The sequence below is a fragment of the Drosophila willistoni genome, unplaced genomic scaffold, assembly GCF_018902025.1.
Source record: "Drosophila willistoni isolate 14030-0811.24 unplaced genomic scaffold, UCI_dwil_1.1 Seg58.1, whole genome shotgun sequence".
Classification (NCBI taxonomy): domain Eukaryota; kingdom Metazoa; phylum Arthropoda; class Insecta; order Diptera; family Drosophilidae; genus Drosophila; species Drosophila willistoni.
Window position 1 is genome coordinate 123,054 of NW_025814497.1, and position 18,071 is coordinate 141,124.

General features: G+C 37.6%; 1 protein-coding gene across 3 annotated transcripts; it reads right to left on the reverse strand.

Annotated features, from left to right (window-relative positions):
• Positions 1–16,822: 16,822 nt before the first annotated feature.
• On the reverse strand, positions 16,823–17,701 carry LOC111519447. Of its 3 annotated transcripts, none has more exons than XM_047013154.1 (2): positions 17,071–17,701; positions 16,823–16,988 (listed from the first exon to the last, which is right to left on the reverse strand). In XM_047013154.1, exons 1-2 carry the CDS (start codon positions 17,665–17,667, stop codon positions 16,980–16,982), a joined length of 606 nt encoding a protein of 201 aa, XP_046869110.1. In that variant the 5' UTR covers positions 17,668–17,701; the 3' UTR covers positions 16,823–16,979. The 3 variants fall into 3 exon arrangements, with proteins under 3 accessions (XP_046869110.1, XP_046869109.1, XP_023036189.2); XM_047013153.1 differs by having other exon boundaries at positions 16,823–17,003; XM_023180421.2 differs by having other exon boundaries at positions 16,823–17,015.
• Between the last annotated feature and the right edge of the window lie 370 nt (positions 17,702–18,071).

The following is an 18,071-nucleotide window of genomic DNA, read 5'->3' on the forward strand; positions in this document are numbered from 1 at the left end:
CACTAAAGAAAATATAATACAACTGTACTTTGGCACAAACAACTAACCTAGCATATGACTAGAATTACAATCAGCCACACGCGTTGTAGAAAAAACACTTGTAATAATTTTTCAACCCCCGAATACGTGGGTGTGAGTTGTACTAGAATAAGATCTCCTTAAGAACAATTGTTACCTCCTAGAGCCTAAGATTTCCTATATAAACTCCGTACTTTTGTAAATAAAATCAGTTCATATTTTGAATTCAACGAATGAAGATTGGGTTATTTTCCTTCTCTACGGAAATCGCTATTCATTTTGGTCCTTCGAGAAAAAGGGACTCTGTGGTTTTCCCCCACCAGTGGTAAGAGACTCAGAGAATGAATCAGCTCCTTAAAGTCTGAATTCTTATGATAAGATCAGCTAAAGGTAGCAAAATAAAAAAACTCTTGATTCCCCCACCAGTGGTAAGAGACAGAGTAATATAAAAGCAAAATATTGCTTAATAAATAAAAAGTGCGTGCGACCGAGTATATAAGACCAGTTTGGCTAGTCGAGCAACTGCAATAATTTCGGCGGCGGTAAAAAAAAAAACGAACGATATAAAGTTGGTGTGTGGCTAATTCAAAGCCCAGTGGAAAAAAAAGCAATATAAAAATATAAAGTTGGTGTGTGGCGTATTTGAAGCCCTAATATCAAAAAAAAATGTTAACTAGTGTATATATACACTATATGTAGTTGACAACTACCAACAGCAGCAGAGCAACAAGATAGTTGCAAAGGAGAGGCCGCTGGAGAACTTAAATTGCCAATAGAAGAAAGTCTGGTGCGATGACCGGCACCGTTACCGCCTGAGCCCATAGGCCCTGGACAACAGCAGCTGATAAAACAAAAAGGCGAGCAAACTATCGCTACGCAGCGGCAGACAACTCTACTTGGCGGACAACAGTGGCGAACGGTGTCTACAACAGGATCATCAGATAAGATATAAATTTAAATAGTTATAAATATTTTATTATTATATACTTATATATATTTATATACTTATACCGGTGTCCTAATATATGAATAAGACACAAATGTTCCCCACAAAAACTGAAAAACTATTAGCGAAGCAACACGAGTTGCATAAAAGGTTAAAAAAGCTAGAAGAGTTAGATGCTAGTAAGTTTACTAGCAAGATTATTAACGAAGTAAATGAGATACAGAAACTATGGATTAGTTACCATAGTCAAATGTTAGAGAGTGGTGTAACTCAACACTACTATTTCACAGATGGGAAGTATGAGGAAGGTTTAGATATGGCAGCCAAATTACTAGCCAAAGGAGAGTCTAGCAGGCAGAGCACTGTTGTTTCTGAAACCATTGAAGCAGATGCAACAATGTCAGAAAATGTTGAGGTCAGCAACGGAGAGTCGCGAGGAAACGCGACGTCCAGTATTGAGAACCAGGAAAAATTTGAAGAAAAGGTTCGTCATCTCCAGCAATATTTGGAGATGGTGAGCAAAGATTTACGTACGATAGACAATAGAACAGGCGAAATGTATATTAAGAAAATAAAATTCTTGTTTAGGAAGGTACAGGTGTGCCAAGCTTATACACAGGAACTATACAGAGATAATGAAACGTTTAAAGAGGTCATAGAAGAATTGGAGTTCGACCTTCAGAATACCTTGGTAGCTTAGAAGAGAAAATAAACGATCAGAAAAATTTGAAAGTTGAGAATGTTACCGTGAGAGAGGAACTACCGGTGTTGCCAAAAATACAGGTACCCACATTTTCTGGAGAACCTAGAATGGGATCTGTTTGTGGAATTATTCATGGAATTAATTGAAAAAAGAGAGGATTTAAGTCTGGCTCTTAGGTTCAATTATTTAAAATCCGCGTTAAAGGGCGAAGCAAGGAGCATGGTAGCTCATCTATTGTCAGGTTCAGCTGACAATTATAGTGCCGCTTGGGAACTGTTAACCAAGCGGTACGAGAATAATCGGAGGGTATTTTCCGAGCAACTAAAGCGGATCGTTGATTTACCGATGATCAACAATGAATCCGCAAAAAGTATAAAGGTAGTGATTGACATAATTAATAAGTCAATACACTTAATTAAAATTAAAGCAAATTTGTCCGATGAAGTTGACGTAATATTCGCTCAACTGCTGCTAAGGAAATTTGACAGAGATGCTCTGCAATTGTATGAGAGCCAAATTAGAAAAACAAGGGAAATTCAAAAGCTATCTGATGTCATGGAATACTTGGAGCAAAGATATTGCTCGTTAAGTGCCATGAGCAAAGAAGAGAAGAAACCGCTACAAACTGTTTTAAATTATGCGGAATTCGAAGCTAAATGTCCGATTTGCAAAGTTGCCGGGCATAAAGCGTATAAGTGCTATAAGTTTAAAGGATTGAGACCTACGGAAAGGTATGAAACAGCCAAAAAAGTACAGCTTTGCACAAAATGTTTAAATCATTCAAGCAATAAAGTGTGCACTAATGAAATGGTCTGTTCATTGTGCAGTAAAGGACACCATACCTTACTCCATTCTCAAGAAAAACAGGAGAGTATTAATACTTGTGTAACGGCACAACCAACACTGTTGGCCATAGCTGTAATTCAAGTAAAAAATGTAAATGGTGGATATAAGACTCTAAGAGCCCTTATTGATTGTGGTTCACAGAGCACTATTTTGTCTGAAGAGGCCGCTCAAATATTAAAATTACCTAAAATTAAACAATATACAGAAATAAGTGGTGTGTCCTCAATAAAAGCCCAAAAATCAAAATATAAAGTAAAAATATATGCAAAGACGCGAAATCCCTGGAAAAGACATCTTAAGGTAGAGGCAATTGTGTTTCCAAAGTTAATGGAAGCTCTTCCATTAAAAATAGCAAACGTGGATATGTCAAAATGGCAAACTTACGTGCTAGCTGATCCTACTTTTAATAAACCGGGTAAGGTTGATATTATAATGGGGGTAAACGTATATTCCCAAATCTTAAAAGGGGGAGTTACAAAAATCGATGGGGTATTAGGCCAAAATACTCAATTTGGTTGGATCGTCTCGCGATGCACCGAATCAAAAAAGTATAAGTCTGTAGTGGCAACAACAATAGATGTCACAGGTTTAAAACAACGTTGGGAGAACAAGAAAGGTAAATGTCAAAATAAAAAAAATACAATGCCAAACAAACTCAACAACAAAACCCAAGAAATAAATTTATGGCCCCGGCAGGACCTCACATTGGAGGTAAAGTAAAAACTGGGGAAGAAAAATTATATATCACAGAGCCAGTACAAAAAAGGAATGTGCAAATGGCAATAATAAATGAAGATAATTTAAAAAATAATGTCAAAAAAGAATCCGTTATATTATCCGTTGTATTAGAAAAAGGGCAGTCGTTGCAAAATAAAGGGACAACATTTGAACAGAATAACAGCTCAAATTTCAGGTATTACCGAAATATCAAAACAGTGGAGCAAAAGCCACATTGGCTTAAACCGAAAAGCAGGTGTAGTTGGTCTTTAAAGTTTTCACCATATAAAAAGGCTAGAAGTCAACACAGTAATACACATCAGGAGTAAGTAAACATCGCGAAACAGAAATTGTTAAGCATTGGGCGATATTAGTAATTTGCCAAATATAATATAAAATTCAGTAGAAGCCAATTAAGTAAACCATACGGCAGAATACAAATGGTTTGCTAGAGTTAAACTTCCATTATGTAGCTGGTCTTGCTTCGTTAAATAATTATTTTACTAATGATAATAATTTGTAATTTGTTTAAGACAACTCAATGGAAATAAAAGAATCCCAATCGCCACATTTGGTGGCCCCTCGCAGAATGTTTAAGAATAAACATCGTGTTCATCTGAAGCGGCTTCACCAAATCAGATGCACTAAAGAAAATATAATACAACTGTACTTTGGCACAAACAACTAACCTAGCATATGACTAGAATTACAATCAGCCACACGCGTTGTAGAAAAAACACTTGTAATAATTTTTCAACCCCCGAATACGTGGGTGTGAGTTGTACTAGAATAAGATCTCCTTAAGAACAATTGTTACCTCCTAGAGCCTAAGATTTCCTATATAAACTCCGTACTTTTGTAAATAAATCAGTTCATATTTTGAATTCAACGAATGAAGATTGGGTTATTTTCCTTCTCTACGGAAATCGCTATTCAGCAATCTGACCCCCGACGATCCATCCTAATGCAGTTTCCACTATGTGAGGAAGACCAATTCCTAAACTAATTTTACCCGTCTTAACCCTCCGTCGGACACATATTTTAAAACCTTCGGACGGACACTTGGGTCTGGCCAGACCCCTATGTATTTACATGCATTTGCATGCACTTAAATAGAAATTAACCATATATTCTGGCTCATATATGTACCGAGTAGGTAGATATTTTAATTTCTTACCATTCTTAATCGATTTGCCATGCATTGAGCTATATGTGGAAGAAAATATATACCCGAAAAAAAAATCGGATTACGGAAAAAAGACATTTTTCTTTCGTTCACTTTTGTTTTTTATTTTTAATTAATTTGTTGTTGTTTTAACAATAGAAATGGAATGAAATGTAATTGTCTGATGGAAAATATAATTCCAATTTTCTCTTGTTGGATCGTATGGTGCCAACCAATGCGAGACCAATAACAGCAAGTCTTTTGGCAGCATCCAATGTTACAAAGAAATTATCAGCAACGATCGTTTGGTCACTCATACTATATCGGTTTGAAAGTTGCATCAACACATTTTCGCCTTGGTTCACTTCACGATTGGTTCCTTCTTTGCCAGTATACAGCTTTCCTTGCAACGGATATTTTGTTTTCGCATCGCATGCCCACCACACTTTTGTGCCATACTTTGCTGGCTTTGACGGTATATATTGTGTAAATTTGGTTCTGCCACGATATGGAAACAGTTGCTCGTCAATAGTCACAACATCATGTGCATCATAGTTATTGGCGAGGTTTTCATTTAAAAAATTCCATATATCTCGAATGGGCGCGGCTTTATCGCTTTGTTGACGAAATTCACGGGTACGACTGTCATCAAAACGAATATATCGCGAAATTTGCTTGAATCGTCGATAAGACATAGCTGCTCGGAAAATGGGCAAAGCATCAGAACGCCACAAGACTTCTGATGTTTGCATATTATTGTGTGATAGGCCAGCAGCCAAAAGAATTCCAACAAAAGCGTCAAGCTCAGTGCTTGTCAAATCATTCCAAACTCTGGGTTTAGAATCAGGATTCTCTGCATTCCATTTACGAGTGGCTTCTTTTCCATGACGATTTGTTTGAGTAACAATAATAAATGAAATATTTGGCGAAAAAAACAGCTTGAATACCTCAATTGGAATGGCATTTGGTTGTCTTGGCCCAAATCGAAAACGCATAATGTTGTGTTGACGCGTACGAATAACAGCGGATGGCTAAAAAAAGCCATCATCACATTGACCAGCAACTTGATCTGTTTCGTCTTCTATATCTTCATCACTATCAAATATATCATTTGGCTCGATTGTTTTCACATCATTTTCAATATCAGACGCATCATCATTCGGCACGTAGTCCGCGTCATCATGGTCACCAGTATCAAATGGATCAATTTCTTCACCTTCTTCATGTTCATCTCGATTTGTTTGTTGCTTATCATTCAATAATGCATTTGTCAATCGCGAATAAAAATCAGCACTAACACGTCTGCTACGCAATCGCGTATTGTAGATAAATTCCACTTGGTCACCCATTATATATATGTATTCTATATGTTCATGTTCATGCATGCTTCAATTTGAAAACAAAAAAAGCAAGTAGAACGGTCCAAATGTGGGATATTCCATACATTTCCATACAAAATGTATAGGGGTCTGGCCAGACCCATGTGTCCGTCCGAAGGTGTAACTTTTTAATCCTTTTTTTTCGCCTTGTTCAAGGACCTTTTGGTAATTGTCCTGTGGCTAGATCGATAGAAAATAAAATTTTAGGAAGCTACCTGGCATTTCCAGTCGATAGATAAAATGGAACCATGTTAGCTTAACGTTCAAAGTCAAAAAAGGTCTGGCCAGACCCAGGTGTCCGACGGAGGGTTAAGTAGATCAAAAAACTCCTTTACGCTAAGCAATAAATCTACCTTTTCGGGCTTATAAAAGAATGGGTCGGCTAACTCCATTTCTTTGGGAATGCCCAATTGGACACATCTAGTCTCTTTTCAGGCTGAGGTAGATATATAGATTTAGTCACGATAAACTCCATATTCCATTCATCTGGAGATATTCTTGAACGAATTTTGGTAGATACGGAATGTTTCATATGTGTAAGTATTTCACCGATTCCAGCAATCTCACAATGATCGTAACGAAACGGAAGCTGAAGCCTTTTGGCTAATTCTTCAGTTATAAAGGTAGGCATAGAGCACGAATCAAGTAATGCTCTTGCGAGCTGAAACCCACCAAGTTTGTCTTGAATAAGAACTATTGCTGTTGGAAGTAATCCCCGCCGAGCGTGGCGAGTCAACATTGATGTTGCAAATGTTTTAATTTCGTCAAGTGTTTTGTGAATGATTTGTTGCGATTGATGATGAATAGAAGGTCCATCTATTTGATAATTTCCCTGGACGTTTAAATCCTTATGCATGTTTGTGTGATGTAAACCTCCACTATGACGACATCTATTCAATGAAGGACACTTTGAGGCTGGATGACCCTTATTGAGGCAACTTATTTTATTTTAACAATCTTAAATCGCTCAATAAAAGGTAGCGAATTAAAAACTGGACAGAATGCTAACCTATGCTCAGTTGACTGACATTGAATGCATCTACTTTGGGCTGCAACAAATACTTTTCAAGTACTATGAATTTTGTCTCTGACGGGTCTTTCCTCTTGTCGGTTTCGCAGATACCCTTCCAAATACTGACAGTGTCGACTGAGAATTTGATAACATTCAGCCCAGTCTGGCAATTTATCGTATTCTTGAACCCAATCGTATGCTTGTTTGGATTCAAGATCAATTTTTGACATAACAATGTGAATAAGTACTGCGTTTAATACATCAGCTTCAGACCCAAGAGACAACAATGATCCGCGTAGAGATGAACAGTATCCAAAATTGTATGTAGGGTAACAGCGTCTGCCTTTTTCATGGTAGCAATGTTAAATAAACTTGAAATATGTTCTACGAAAATAAGAACTTTCTTGTCATATCGCTCGTTGAGGCGATCTAGGGCTTTGGGATAATTTTCGTCTGATACTTAAAATGGCGAGACTACGCTTAGAGCTTGGCCAGATAGACAACTTATTAGATAGTTGAATTTGTCAACATTGGACAATGAGTCTTCATGTCTTCATGTACCATATTTGTAAATGAAGTAATAAAATTTTTGAATTCCCCATTTTGCCGTCGAATTTAGGTAATTTGAGGGATGGAAGCCGATTATGATGTCCTCCATAATAAGTCGATGAATTAAAGACGATTAAAAGCGCCAATGCGCCGTAATATGATTGCCTTTGTTTCGATAAAAAGATTTTCTATCTCTGCCCGACTCGCGTCTGCTGGATTTAGCTTCTCAATATTGGTTAGAACTTGTAATGTCTGTTTAAAATACGACTCAACAATTTGAGACTGACAATCTAATATAATAGGGGCATTTTCAAGATCGATTCTAGCACTTAAACTTTGAATATTAGATTGCAGTTGATTCCGTTGTTGTCTGAGAGGTAGAACCTGCGTTTCATTTGGTGGAGTCATTTTGGGCCCTTAACGAAAGAAATGTTGCAAGTTAGAAATGAATTAAACGTAAGCTAAACGAGTTCTAGTTTTAATAAAAACACTCAAATGCATTAAGTATCGCTCAAGAGCTTAATAAGTGAGCTTTAAGTTTGAGTACTTACTCCGCTGTGCTTAATACTTAGCACGTGTTAAAGCTTACGAGTGTTTTACATGTGAGTGTAAAGCATGTGAAAGCTTCACGATCGCTACTGAGTGGCAATGGCTTTATATAGTTTTTAAGTTTTTATCCTGTCACGGTCGCCAATTTTTGATCTGCCCAGTTGCAGATGTTTCAAAACTCCAATGCTCAATAGCATGTGGAGTGGAGTAAGGAAAAATAAGTATCCTCCCCTTCGAATTCCAGAAAGAAGTCATTTTTATATTTCGTTTTCATGAGTTAGAAGCTCTTCTTGAGCCATGTAACAGAAGCTTTTAGAACATGTTAATGTAAATACAGTGGTAAAAATTCCGATAATCTTTAACAAATAATATAGGAAATTTTAATATATACAAGTCTAAGTTAACGATGACGTCTCCTCCAACAAGGAGGATCTGCACAGTTGCAGATGGTACAAAACTCCAATGCTCAATAGCATGGGGAGTGGAGTAGGGGAGTAGAACATGTTAATGTAAATACAGTGGTAGAAATTCCGATAATCTTAAACAAATAATTTAAGAAATTTTAATATATACAAATCTAAGTTAACGATGACGTCTCCTCCAACATACTTTCCCATTGAAGGATGAAGTATGACTCCTTCAATGTACATAAACGTCATCTCTTAAAGACAATGGAGCAAGTTTGCAGATTGGGCGACAGATAATTCCTTTTTTAGTGCGAACATCGGCTACTCTGACCCTTCCATCTGCACCAAGTATGGCTTCGACCACACGACCAGTAATCCAGCATTGCGGTGGAAGATTGTCTTCATGGATGAGAACTAATTGATCCCTTGCTCTGTTGTTTTCGGGATGCAACCACTTAGAGCGTTCTTGTAATTGATGTACATAGTCGCGCTTCCAGAGTTCCCAGAAGCGTTGCTTGAGATAGGTCACCCTTTGACAACGATATAGATAAGAAAGTTTTGAGTCATTTACTACCGGTTCAGGGATCGCTTGCAGTGAACATCCGATCAATTGTGTGAATGGAGATTGGATGGGAATTCAATATTGCCTCCACTTCAATTGCAATCGATAGAAGCTTTTCATACGACAAATGAGAAGAGGTTCATTGACTTTACTGCGGCTTCCCAAAACCCTCCAAAATGGGGAGCACGCGGTGGAATGAAGTTGAATTCAATGCCGGCATTTCGACTAAATTCCTCCAAATTTTATGCATTGAGTTCTGAACAGAATTGCCGTTTGAAGCCTTCAAGTTGCGAACATGCTCCGACAAAGTTGTTAGCATTGTCACAATAAATCCTTTTGGGTATGCCGCGTCGTCCGATGAATCGTTTCAAACAGAGTATAAAATTATTAGCAGATAGGTCTGAGATTAGTTTTGTATGAGTAGCTTTTCAAGAAAAGCAAACAAATTTGGCCAAATATGTTTTGTAAGGAACTTTGCTTCGAATGTGGTACGACGTAAGAAATGGTCCACATAGATCCACTCCGCATATCAGAAACGGGCGTTCGGCCAGGAGACGGTCAGCTGGGAGGTTACCCATGATTTGTCGCATTAATACAGGTTTGTAATGATAGCAATGTGTGCAACTTCTAACAACCTTTCGCACCTATTCGCGGGCATTTACAATCCATACTGTTACGCGTAGAATCGCTATCAGAACCTTAGCTCCCGCGTGAAGGTTTCGCAAGTGAAGATCTTCAATATATTTATAAGTGAAATTATGAGTCTTTGGAAGCAATAACGGCATTTTAGCGTCCAATGGTATGTCAGCCATTGCAAGACGGCCTCCAACACGGATAAGTCGAATATTTTGGGAACCTATCTGTTCATTTGAGATGAATGGATTTAATTTTTGAAGCTCCGGCTTTAGACTTCGTCCTGCTTGTAAGTTCTTTAGTTCTTTCGCAAACACATCATCAAAATGGAAGAGATTCTCTGAATGGAAGAGGTTGTATGATTAAAAGCCAATTTAAATTCTTCTACTGAAATGCTTCTTGTAGCATTTATCGTATTATTGCGGTTAATAGGAACTCGGTTGAAAACTCGTAAAACATATGCTAAGACTCTCACAATCATACGAAACGATGATAGTCTACTAATGATCTGCTCAACTATGCTCTTTTCTTTATAACTAGTGCTACATTTCAATACAAGGGTCTTTCGCAACTCTAATTCTTTGGGCTCGAAATCTGTCTTTCTTTCAGATTTCGGCCAATGTAATGCATCAAGTGTTAAGAACCTTGTTCCATGAAACCAAATTGTCTGCATCAAATCGCGCGCTGCACAGCCACGTGAAACAATGTCGGCTGGATTATCCTTTCCAGGCACGTGACTCCAAACGATATCCTGCGATTGAGTTTGTGTGGTTGATACGCGATTGGCAATAAAGCATTTTAGAGTTGATGGGTGCATTTTAATCCAATGAAGAACGACAGTAGAATCTGTCCAAAAATATGTTTTGCTGACAAGACAATTGAATTTGTGTTTGATTTTAGTCCATGTTTGGCATAGTAAAACGGAAGCACAAAGCTCTAAACGAGGTATGCTTTGCGATTGAGTGGGTGCAACTCTCGATCTCGAAATGATCAATGAAGTTACATATTTTCCGTTGTCCAAGACCCTTGCGTATATGCGACATCCATATGCTCGATTTGAGGCATCAGAAAATCCATGGATTTCACACTTATTTTTTGGTGATGTGTTGACAAATCGATTTACGCGCAACATGTCAAGATTAGATAAATCAGCTTCAAGTTGTTGCCATCTAGTCCGTAAGATCTCTGGCAACGGATCGTCCCAGTCCAAGCGTTCGATCCACAAGTCTTGGATCAAGATTTTGTAGCGTACTACGACTGGAGCTAATAATCCTAGCATCTCATAGAGCCTGGCCATGATCGATACTATTCCTCGCTTTGTTGGTATTGCTGGTTATTGTTGGTTAATGGAAGATCAAATCGAAATAATATAAGATCTTCAGTTGGCAGCCACGACATGCCAAGAGCCTTGGTGACATCACTATTGAGATTATGTTACGAGAGTAATGTTAGGATTAGATCTTGTTGAATAGTAGGACCAACCATGAGAATATCATTTAATGATTTATTTGATGATGATTTAGACGAAGCGTCAAATACTAAATCAATAAATTGATGAGCTCTGCGGTCTAAGGACACAATGGTGAGGAAAAATGTAATGATTTCCCGATTGCAAATTATCTAACGAAGCTACTTCCATGTGATTCAACTTAGGATATTCATCTAAAAAATCGATTTACATTTCCGTCTTTCGTGTTGAAGAAGACGTCTTTTTGCAGAGGACAACGAGTCTCCAAGTTGTTCATGAGATTCCTTGAAAGGCAACCGAACCTGTATGCGCCCTGAATCCAGGAGTTGTGTGTGCACCTGAAAGTGAGTTTCACATGCTTGTTCTTCTGAGGTTAACGAAATATCTATATTTTGAATTCCATGTATTTCATCTATTTTCCTAATCCTAATAATATGTTTAGGTCCTGGTGTTGCGTTAAATTACAAATGTAGTGTTGAGTTGATTGAGGTTCAGCAATCTTACCCCCGACGATCCATCCTAATGCAGTTTCCACTAGATGAGGAAGACCAATTCCTAAACTAATTTTACCAGTTTTAAGTAGATCAAAAAAACTCCTTTACGCTAAGCAATAAATCTACCTTTCTGGGCTTATAAAAGAATGGGTCGGCTAACTCAATTTCTTTGGGAATGGCCCAATTTGACACATCTAGTCTCTTTTCAGGCTGAGGTAGAGATATAGATTTAGTCACGATAAACTCCATATTCCATTCATCACCGATTCCAGCAATCTCATAATGATCGTAACGAAACGGAAACGGAAGCCTTTTGGCTAATTCTTCAGTTATAAAGGTAAGCTCAGAGCACGAATCAAGTAATGCTCTTGCGAGCTGAAACCCACCAAGTTTGTCTTGAATAAGAACTATTGCTGTTGGAAGTAATTCCCGCCGAGCGTGGCGAGTCAACATTGATGTTGCAAATTTTTTACTTTCGTCATGTGTATTATGAATGATTTGTTGCGATTGATGATGAATAGAAGGTCCATCGAGTTGATAATTTCCCTGGACGTTTGAATCCTTATGCATGTTTGTGTGATGTAATCCTCCACAATGACGACATCTATTCAATGAAGGACACTTTGAGGCTGGATGACCCTTATTGAGGCAATTGAAACAAAGTGACGCTGTTTTAACAATCTTAAATCGCTCAATAAAAGGTAGAGAATTAAAAACTGGACAGAATGCTAACCTATGCTCAGTTGGCTGACATTGAATGCATCTACTTTTGGGCTACTTTTGAAGTACTATGAATTTTGTCTCTGACGGGTCTTTCCTCTTCTCGGTTTCGCAGATACCGTTCCAAATACTGACAGTGTCGACTGAGAAAATTCTCAGTGATAACAGTTTGCCAATTTATCGTATTCCTGAACCCGATCGTATGCTTGAATAAGTACTGCGTTTAATACATCAGCTTCAGAGCCAAGAGATAACAATGATCCGCGTAGAGCTGAAACCGTATCCAAAATTGTACGTAGGGTAACAGCGTCTGCTTTTTTCATGCTAGCAATGTTAAATAAACTTGAAATATGTTCTACGAAAGTAAGAACTTTCTTGTCATATCGCTCGTTGAGGCGATCTAGGGCCTTGGGATAATTTTCGTCTGATACTTGAAATGGCGAGACTACGCTTAGAGCTTGGCCAGATAGACAACTTATTAGATAGTTAAATTTGTCAACATTGGACAATGACTTGTCTTCATGTACCATATTTGTAAATGAAGTAATAAAATTTTTGAATTCCCCATTTTGCCGTCGAATTTAGGTAATTTGAGGGATGGAAGCCGATTATGATGTCCCCCATAATAAGTCGATGAATTAAAGACGATTAAAAGCGCCAATGCGCCGTAATATGATTGCCTTTGTTTCGATAAAAGATTTTCTATCTCTGCCCGATTCGCGTCTGCTGGATATAGCTTCTCAATATTGGTTAGAACTTGTAATGTCTGTTTAAAATACGACTCAACAATTTGAGACTGACAATCTAATATACTTTACTTGCGCCAATGCGCCGTAATATGATTGCCTTTGTTTCGATAAAAAGATTTTCTATCTCTGCCCGATTCGCGTCTGCTGGATATAGCTTCTCAATATTGGTTAGAACTTGTAATGTCTGTTTAAAATACGACTCAACAATTTGAGACTGACAATCTAACATAATAGGGTCATTTTCAAGATCGATTCTAGCTCTTAAACTTTGAATATTAGATTGCAGTTAATTCCGTTGTTGTCTGAGAGGTAGAAGCTGCATTTCATTTGGTGGAGACATTTTGGGCCCTTAACGAAAGAAATGTAGCAAGTTAGAAATGATTTACACGTGAGCTAAACGAATTCCAATTTTAATAAAAACACTTGTAATAGGCTGTTTCGTTTGAATTGTTTATATATATATTTATTATAATTAAATGTAATCTATGATTTTTATCCTCGTTAGCACGACCGATCCGCAAGCTCGTTCAACCCAGACTGACTCGACGCTCTCTCGTACTTCGCTCTCATTTAGAGAGAGAGGTACTACCGTCTTACGTGAGCAAGCCTGCTACAATTCGGCCGTCCTGACAAAATAAGATCTCCTGATCTTGGGTGGTATACATTATTTCATATCTTACGAGCTATACATTTTTTTTTTGTTTATATTTTACAAACTATTACATACATTTTCTCTTTTATTTATATCTTACATCAATTATTAAAACAAAAGTTTATGATTACATTAAAGTCAACTATTTCAAGTTCTTAACCAGGGCTTAATATTTTGGCCACACCATACTCCCTGATAAGGGTTACGGGAAAGTTGAAATCCCTCTACATCTTTCAGTAAAAATCTGTTGTTTTTCAGGACTTTATCTACTACATATGGTCCTTTGTTTTTTGGTATTAATTTTCGAGATATTCCCGTTGTACTATCGAAATTTTTAACCATGACATAGTCCCCTATTTTATATTCTTTTTGCCCTGTTCTTTTACTATTGTAATACCTTTCATTGTATGCTTGTGCTTTTTGCTGGTTTAACGCTGCATTCTTTCTTATCATTTCAAGGTTTATTTGATTTTCTGTATTTCTTAGCTCTTTAATCTCTTCTTTCAGTTCGTCTGTAACTACTCCTCTTTGTTCTATGCCAAATAACATTATACTGGGTACTGTTTTATACTTCTGTGAATTGTATTATTTAAAGCATACTCTACGTTTTCGACAACCGTATCCCAGTAATTCCCCTTATCTGGATCTGTCAACTTTGCCAGCATAGGCCCTAGACTCCTGTTTATTCTTTCTACTTGCCCATTGGCCGTGCTGCACCTTTTGTTCAACCAAAAAAGATTCGAATTCAGACGAAGTGAAACAACTCCCTCTGTCAGATATTATGCATTTCGGCCTGCTATAACTTCTAAAATACGCTTTTAAAGCATCTATTGCTTCTTTTGTTTTTGTGGTTTTTGTTGTATATAGCCTAACGAATTTCGTAAAACCGTCTACTACTGCAAATATGTGTTTTTTAGACCTTCCAGCTTCTATTGGTCCATAGTGATCGATATGGATTAACTCGAAAGGTTTATCGCTTTTCGGTATACTGTTCAGAAATCCATCGCCTTTGCCGCATTTAGGTGAGAATGCTATGCATCTTAGACAATTTTCTATATGTCTCGTTGCTTTATCCTTAAGACTTGGGAACCAATAACTTTTGCCTATTGCGTCCAACATTTTGTCTCTACCTACATGGCCTAATTCGTCGTGGTATTTGTATAAAACGTGATTTTCCATTTCTTTTGGAACGTAGAACAATATTTTCTTGTCATTAGACTTTCGGTATAATACTCCGTTTCTCATTTCAAACAATTTGTGCTCTGATTTTTCTAGCATTTCCTTTATTTTTTTCAGTTCTAAGTCTTTTGCTTGGCAAATAACTAGGTTGTGCTCGAAGCTATTCGGTTCTATTACCATGATATTGGTGCATCTGCTTAACGCGTCTACGTGCTGCATTTGCTTCCCTGATCTATGCGCTAACTCGTAGTCGTACTCTTGGAGTTCAAGGGCCCATCTCGCGATCCTAGGGTTTAATTCTATCTTATTTAGTGTAAGAGTCAGAGAATTGCAGTCAGTTAAAATTTTAAATTTCTTTCCTTGGACATAAATCCTAAATCTGCGCAGGGAGTACACAATCGCTAACGTTTCGAGTTCAAAACTGTGATACTTCGATTCAACCTCGCTTGTTCTCTTCGAAAAATAAAATATTGGGTGTAGTTTTTTATCCGCTTTCTTTTGTAATAAGACCGCCCCAAAACCTAATGCGCTTGCATCACAATGAAGCTCTGTATCGTCTCTGGGGTCATATATCGCCAATACTGGTGCTTCCAATAGTATTTGCTTCAAGTTGAGAAAGCATTCTAATTCCTCTTTTCCGAATTGAAATTCTTTGTCTTTTTTCATCAAGTCGTACATAGGTTTAGCGATTATGGAAAAGTCTTTTACAAATCTTCTAAAGTAGGAGCACAAACCTAAGAAACTTTTCACTGCGTGTACATTGCCTGGAACTGGAAAGTTTTTTACTGCATCCAAACCTTTATCGTCAGCACATATTTTGTTTTCTGTGATTTTATATCCCAGGTATTTTATACTTGACATGAAAAACTCGCATTTGTCCATTCGTAGTCTTAATTTGTTTCTTACTAACCTATCAAAAACTTCTTCTAGAGTCTGTAGGTGCTCGGTTGTATTTGCACTGGCTATCATTATATCATCCATGTATACTAGGACCTGCCCTATTCTGATCATGTCTTCAAAAATTCGGTTTATAAACCTTTGGAAAACATGTGATGCATTCTTGATCCCCATTTGCATTCTTAGGAACTCGTATTGACCAAGCGGCGTGATGAAAGACGTGTATTTTACTGACTCTTTATCGACGAATACATGGAAATACCCATTTTTAAGATCTAATTTGGAAAAAACACGTTTGTTGACTAGTCTGTCTAACAGATCGTCGATCAATGGTAACGGATAGTTGTCCTTGATAATCATCTTGTTCAGTTTTCGGAAATCTATGTATAATCTGATGTCCCCTGTTTTCTTTTTCACTAACACTACTGGAGACGCATACTCCGAATCGCTTGGTCTGATAATTTCTTCTCTTATATATTCATCTAACAATTTCTGTAGTTTTTCCTTTTCAGAATATGATAACCGTCTTGGTGCGTAACTAAATGGTTTGCAATTTTCTAGGTTTAATTTCATTTCACATCTGATATTCGGTTTATCCGGTCTTTGCGCATTCACATACCTATCCCTGACTAGCTTATCAAAACTCTTAGCCGTTTTATAATCTATGTTTTCACCGATCACGTATTCTGGTTCTGGGTTTTCATTGTCGATGTAAAAAATTTCTAACATTCTCCTCTCAAAGTTATCTTCCATATTTGTTTCAGACTCACTACGGGGTTCCTTTAATTTAATTTCTTCAATCCTATACTTTTCCTCATTTGTACCTTTAATGATATTCTTTTCAAACTCTAAAGACATTTCTTTATCTATGCATGTCCTTTTGTTAATAACATTGTATTCAATAATTTCCTTATCTGCATTAACATTTTCTGTATTAATTTTATCATTTGCACTAATATTTTCGTTTTCTGTATTACCCGTTACACTTATATTAACAATTTCATTTTCCATATGTTCTGACGTCAACATTCCAATTTCTTTAAAATTAACTTTTCTTACGTTATCGTGGCTTTGAGAAGTTACTAGCGCACTTTTTTCAAAAGAATCTAAATCTAATTTAAGATTACATGATGTCAAAAAATCCCTTCCTAAAATTACATCGCGACTCATAGATTCGTCTGGGATAACGAGTAAATAAAAGTAAATCTTTATTGAATTTTTAACAACGTAACATAGTAATTTTCCCAATGTAATGAGAGGACTTCCATTTAGCCCTTGATAAGATTGCTCGACAGAATAAAGATATGAATGATTAGGTAAATGTTTCTTCTTGATTAAGGAAACTGGACTCCCCGAATCTATGAGGCACGCTGCAATAAAGGAATTACTTGGCGAATCTACAAAATGTATAATGAATTCTCTTACGAAATTGTTGCTGCTCTGGTTCGTACGGTTGAGTCCATTAGTTTCACGGCTGCCCTTCCTATCTGGACATTTGGCCGCCCAATGCTCCATGGATCCACAGATGAAACAAGAGCCTGGTACACGGTCCGGCCTGTTGCAGTCTTTCACCAGGTGTCCTCTAATGTTACATCTACGACAGCGCATCTCTTGGAGCTTGTTTGCTCTGCTAGTTTCGTTTTCATCTTTAGTTGCGCGTCGAATGTCTTCTAGATGTATCTCAGCGAAAGCAGCTAACATCTGCTTAGGGTTGGCGAAACATTGGATCCGTGCTTGAGTGCGTAATCCCTTGTCAGGTATACCCTCGATAACTTTATCCTCCTCTTCATCGATGTTAATATTGTTGGCTAACATTAGTTTGTCGTCCAGATAAACTGCAAACTTTTCGCCAAACTTCCAATTACGCTGTTCGAAATGACGACGCATTTGTGACTTGGACATCTTCTCTCCAAAAGCTGCCATTAACTGTTCGCATAGTACTGCTACTGGCTCGCGAATACGTGTAACCTCCGAATGAAGCCATGAATGTGCCTTGCCTTTCATCTTGCAAATGAATAGCATTCGTAAGTGAGTGTTGCATATGTTATACACTTTACCGATATTTTTAAGCTGAGCCACCCACTTTTTGGAGCACGATTCGCCATTGAAGTCCATCAATACTTCCTTCGCCAGTGAAAAAGCTATACCCATCGATTCGCCGTTTGAGTTGCCAGAGTATTGGTTGGTGGCTTCGACTGTGGCGTTGCCATTGATGGGAATGCTGCTGTCATCGATATTCTCATTAGCTACGTTGTTATCGATAACATTGCCAGTGGCGTTGCCATTGTTTTCCGAATTCTGGAAAGATCTGCCCAAATCGTGGCCATGCTCGATTCTAGGAATCAGCAGTTGAAGTTGTTGTAGTAATTGTTGAACCAACACGACATCGTTGTTGTTGTTGAAATTGGAGTTTACCGCTTCTTGTT

What these genes read in the sequence shown, in the direction of transcription:
- LOC111519447 (XM_047013153.1), bottom strand. Translation starts at nt 17,667, where the DNA reads ATGCTATTCATTTGCAAGATGAAAGGCAAGGCACATTCATGGCTTCAT. An exon ending in ACCAGAGCAGCAACAATTTC is followed by an intron (nt 17,004 to 17,070) that starts GTAAGAGAATTC and finishes CGTGCCTCATAG; the next exon opens with ATTCGGGGAGTCCAGTTTCC.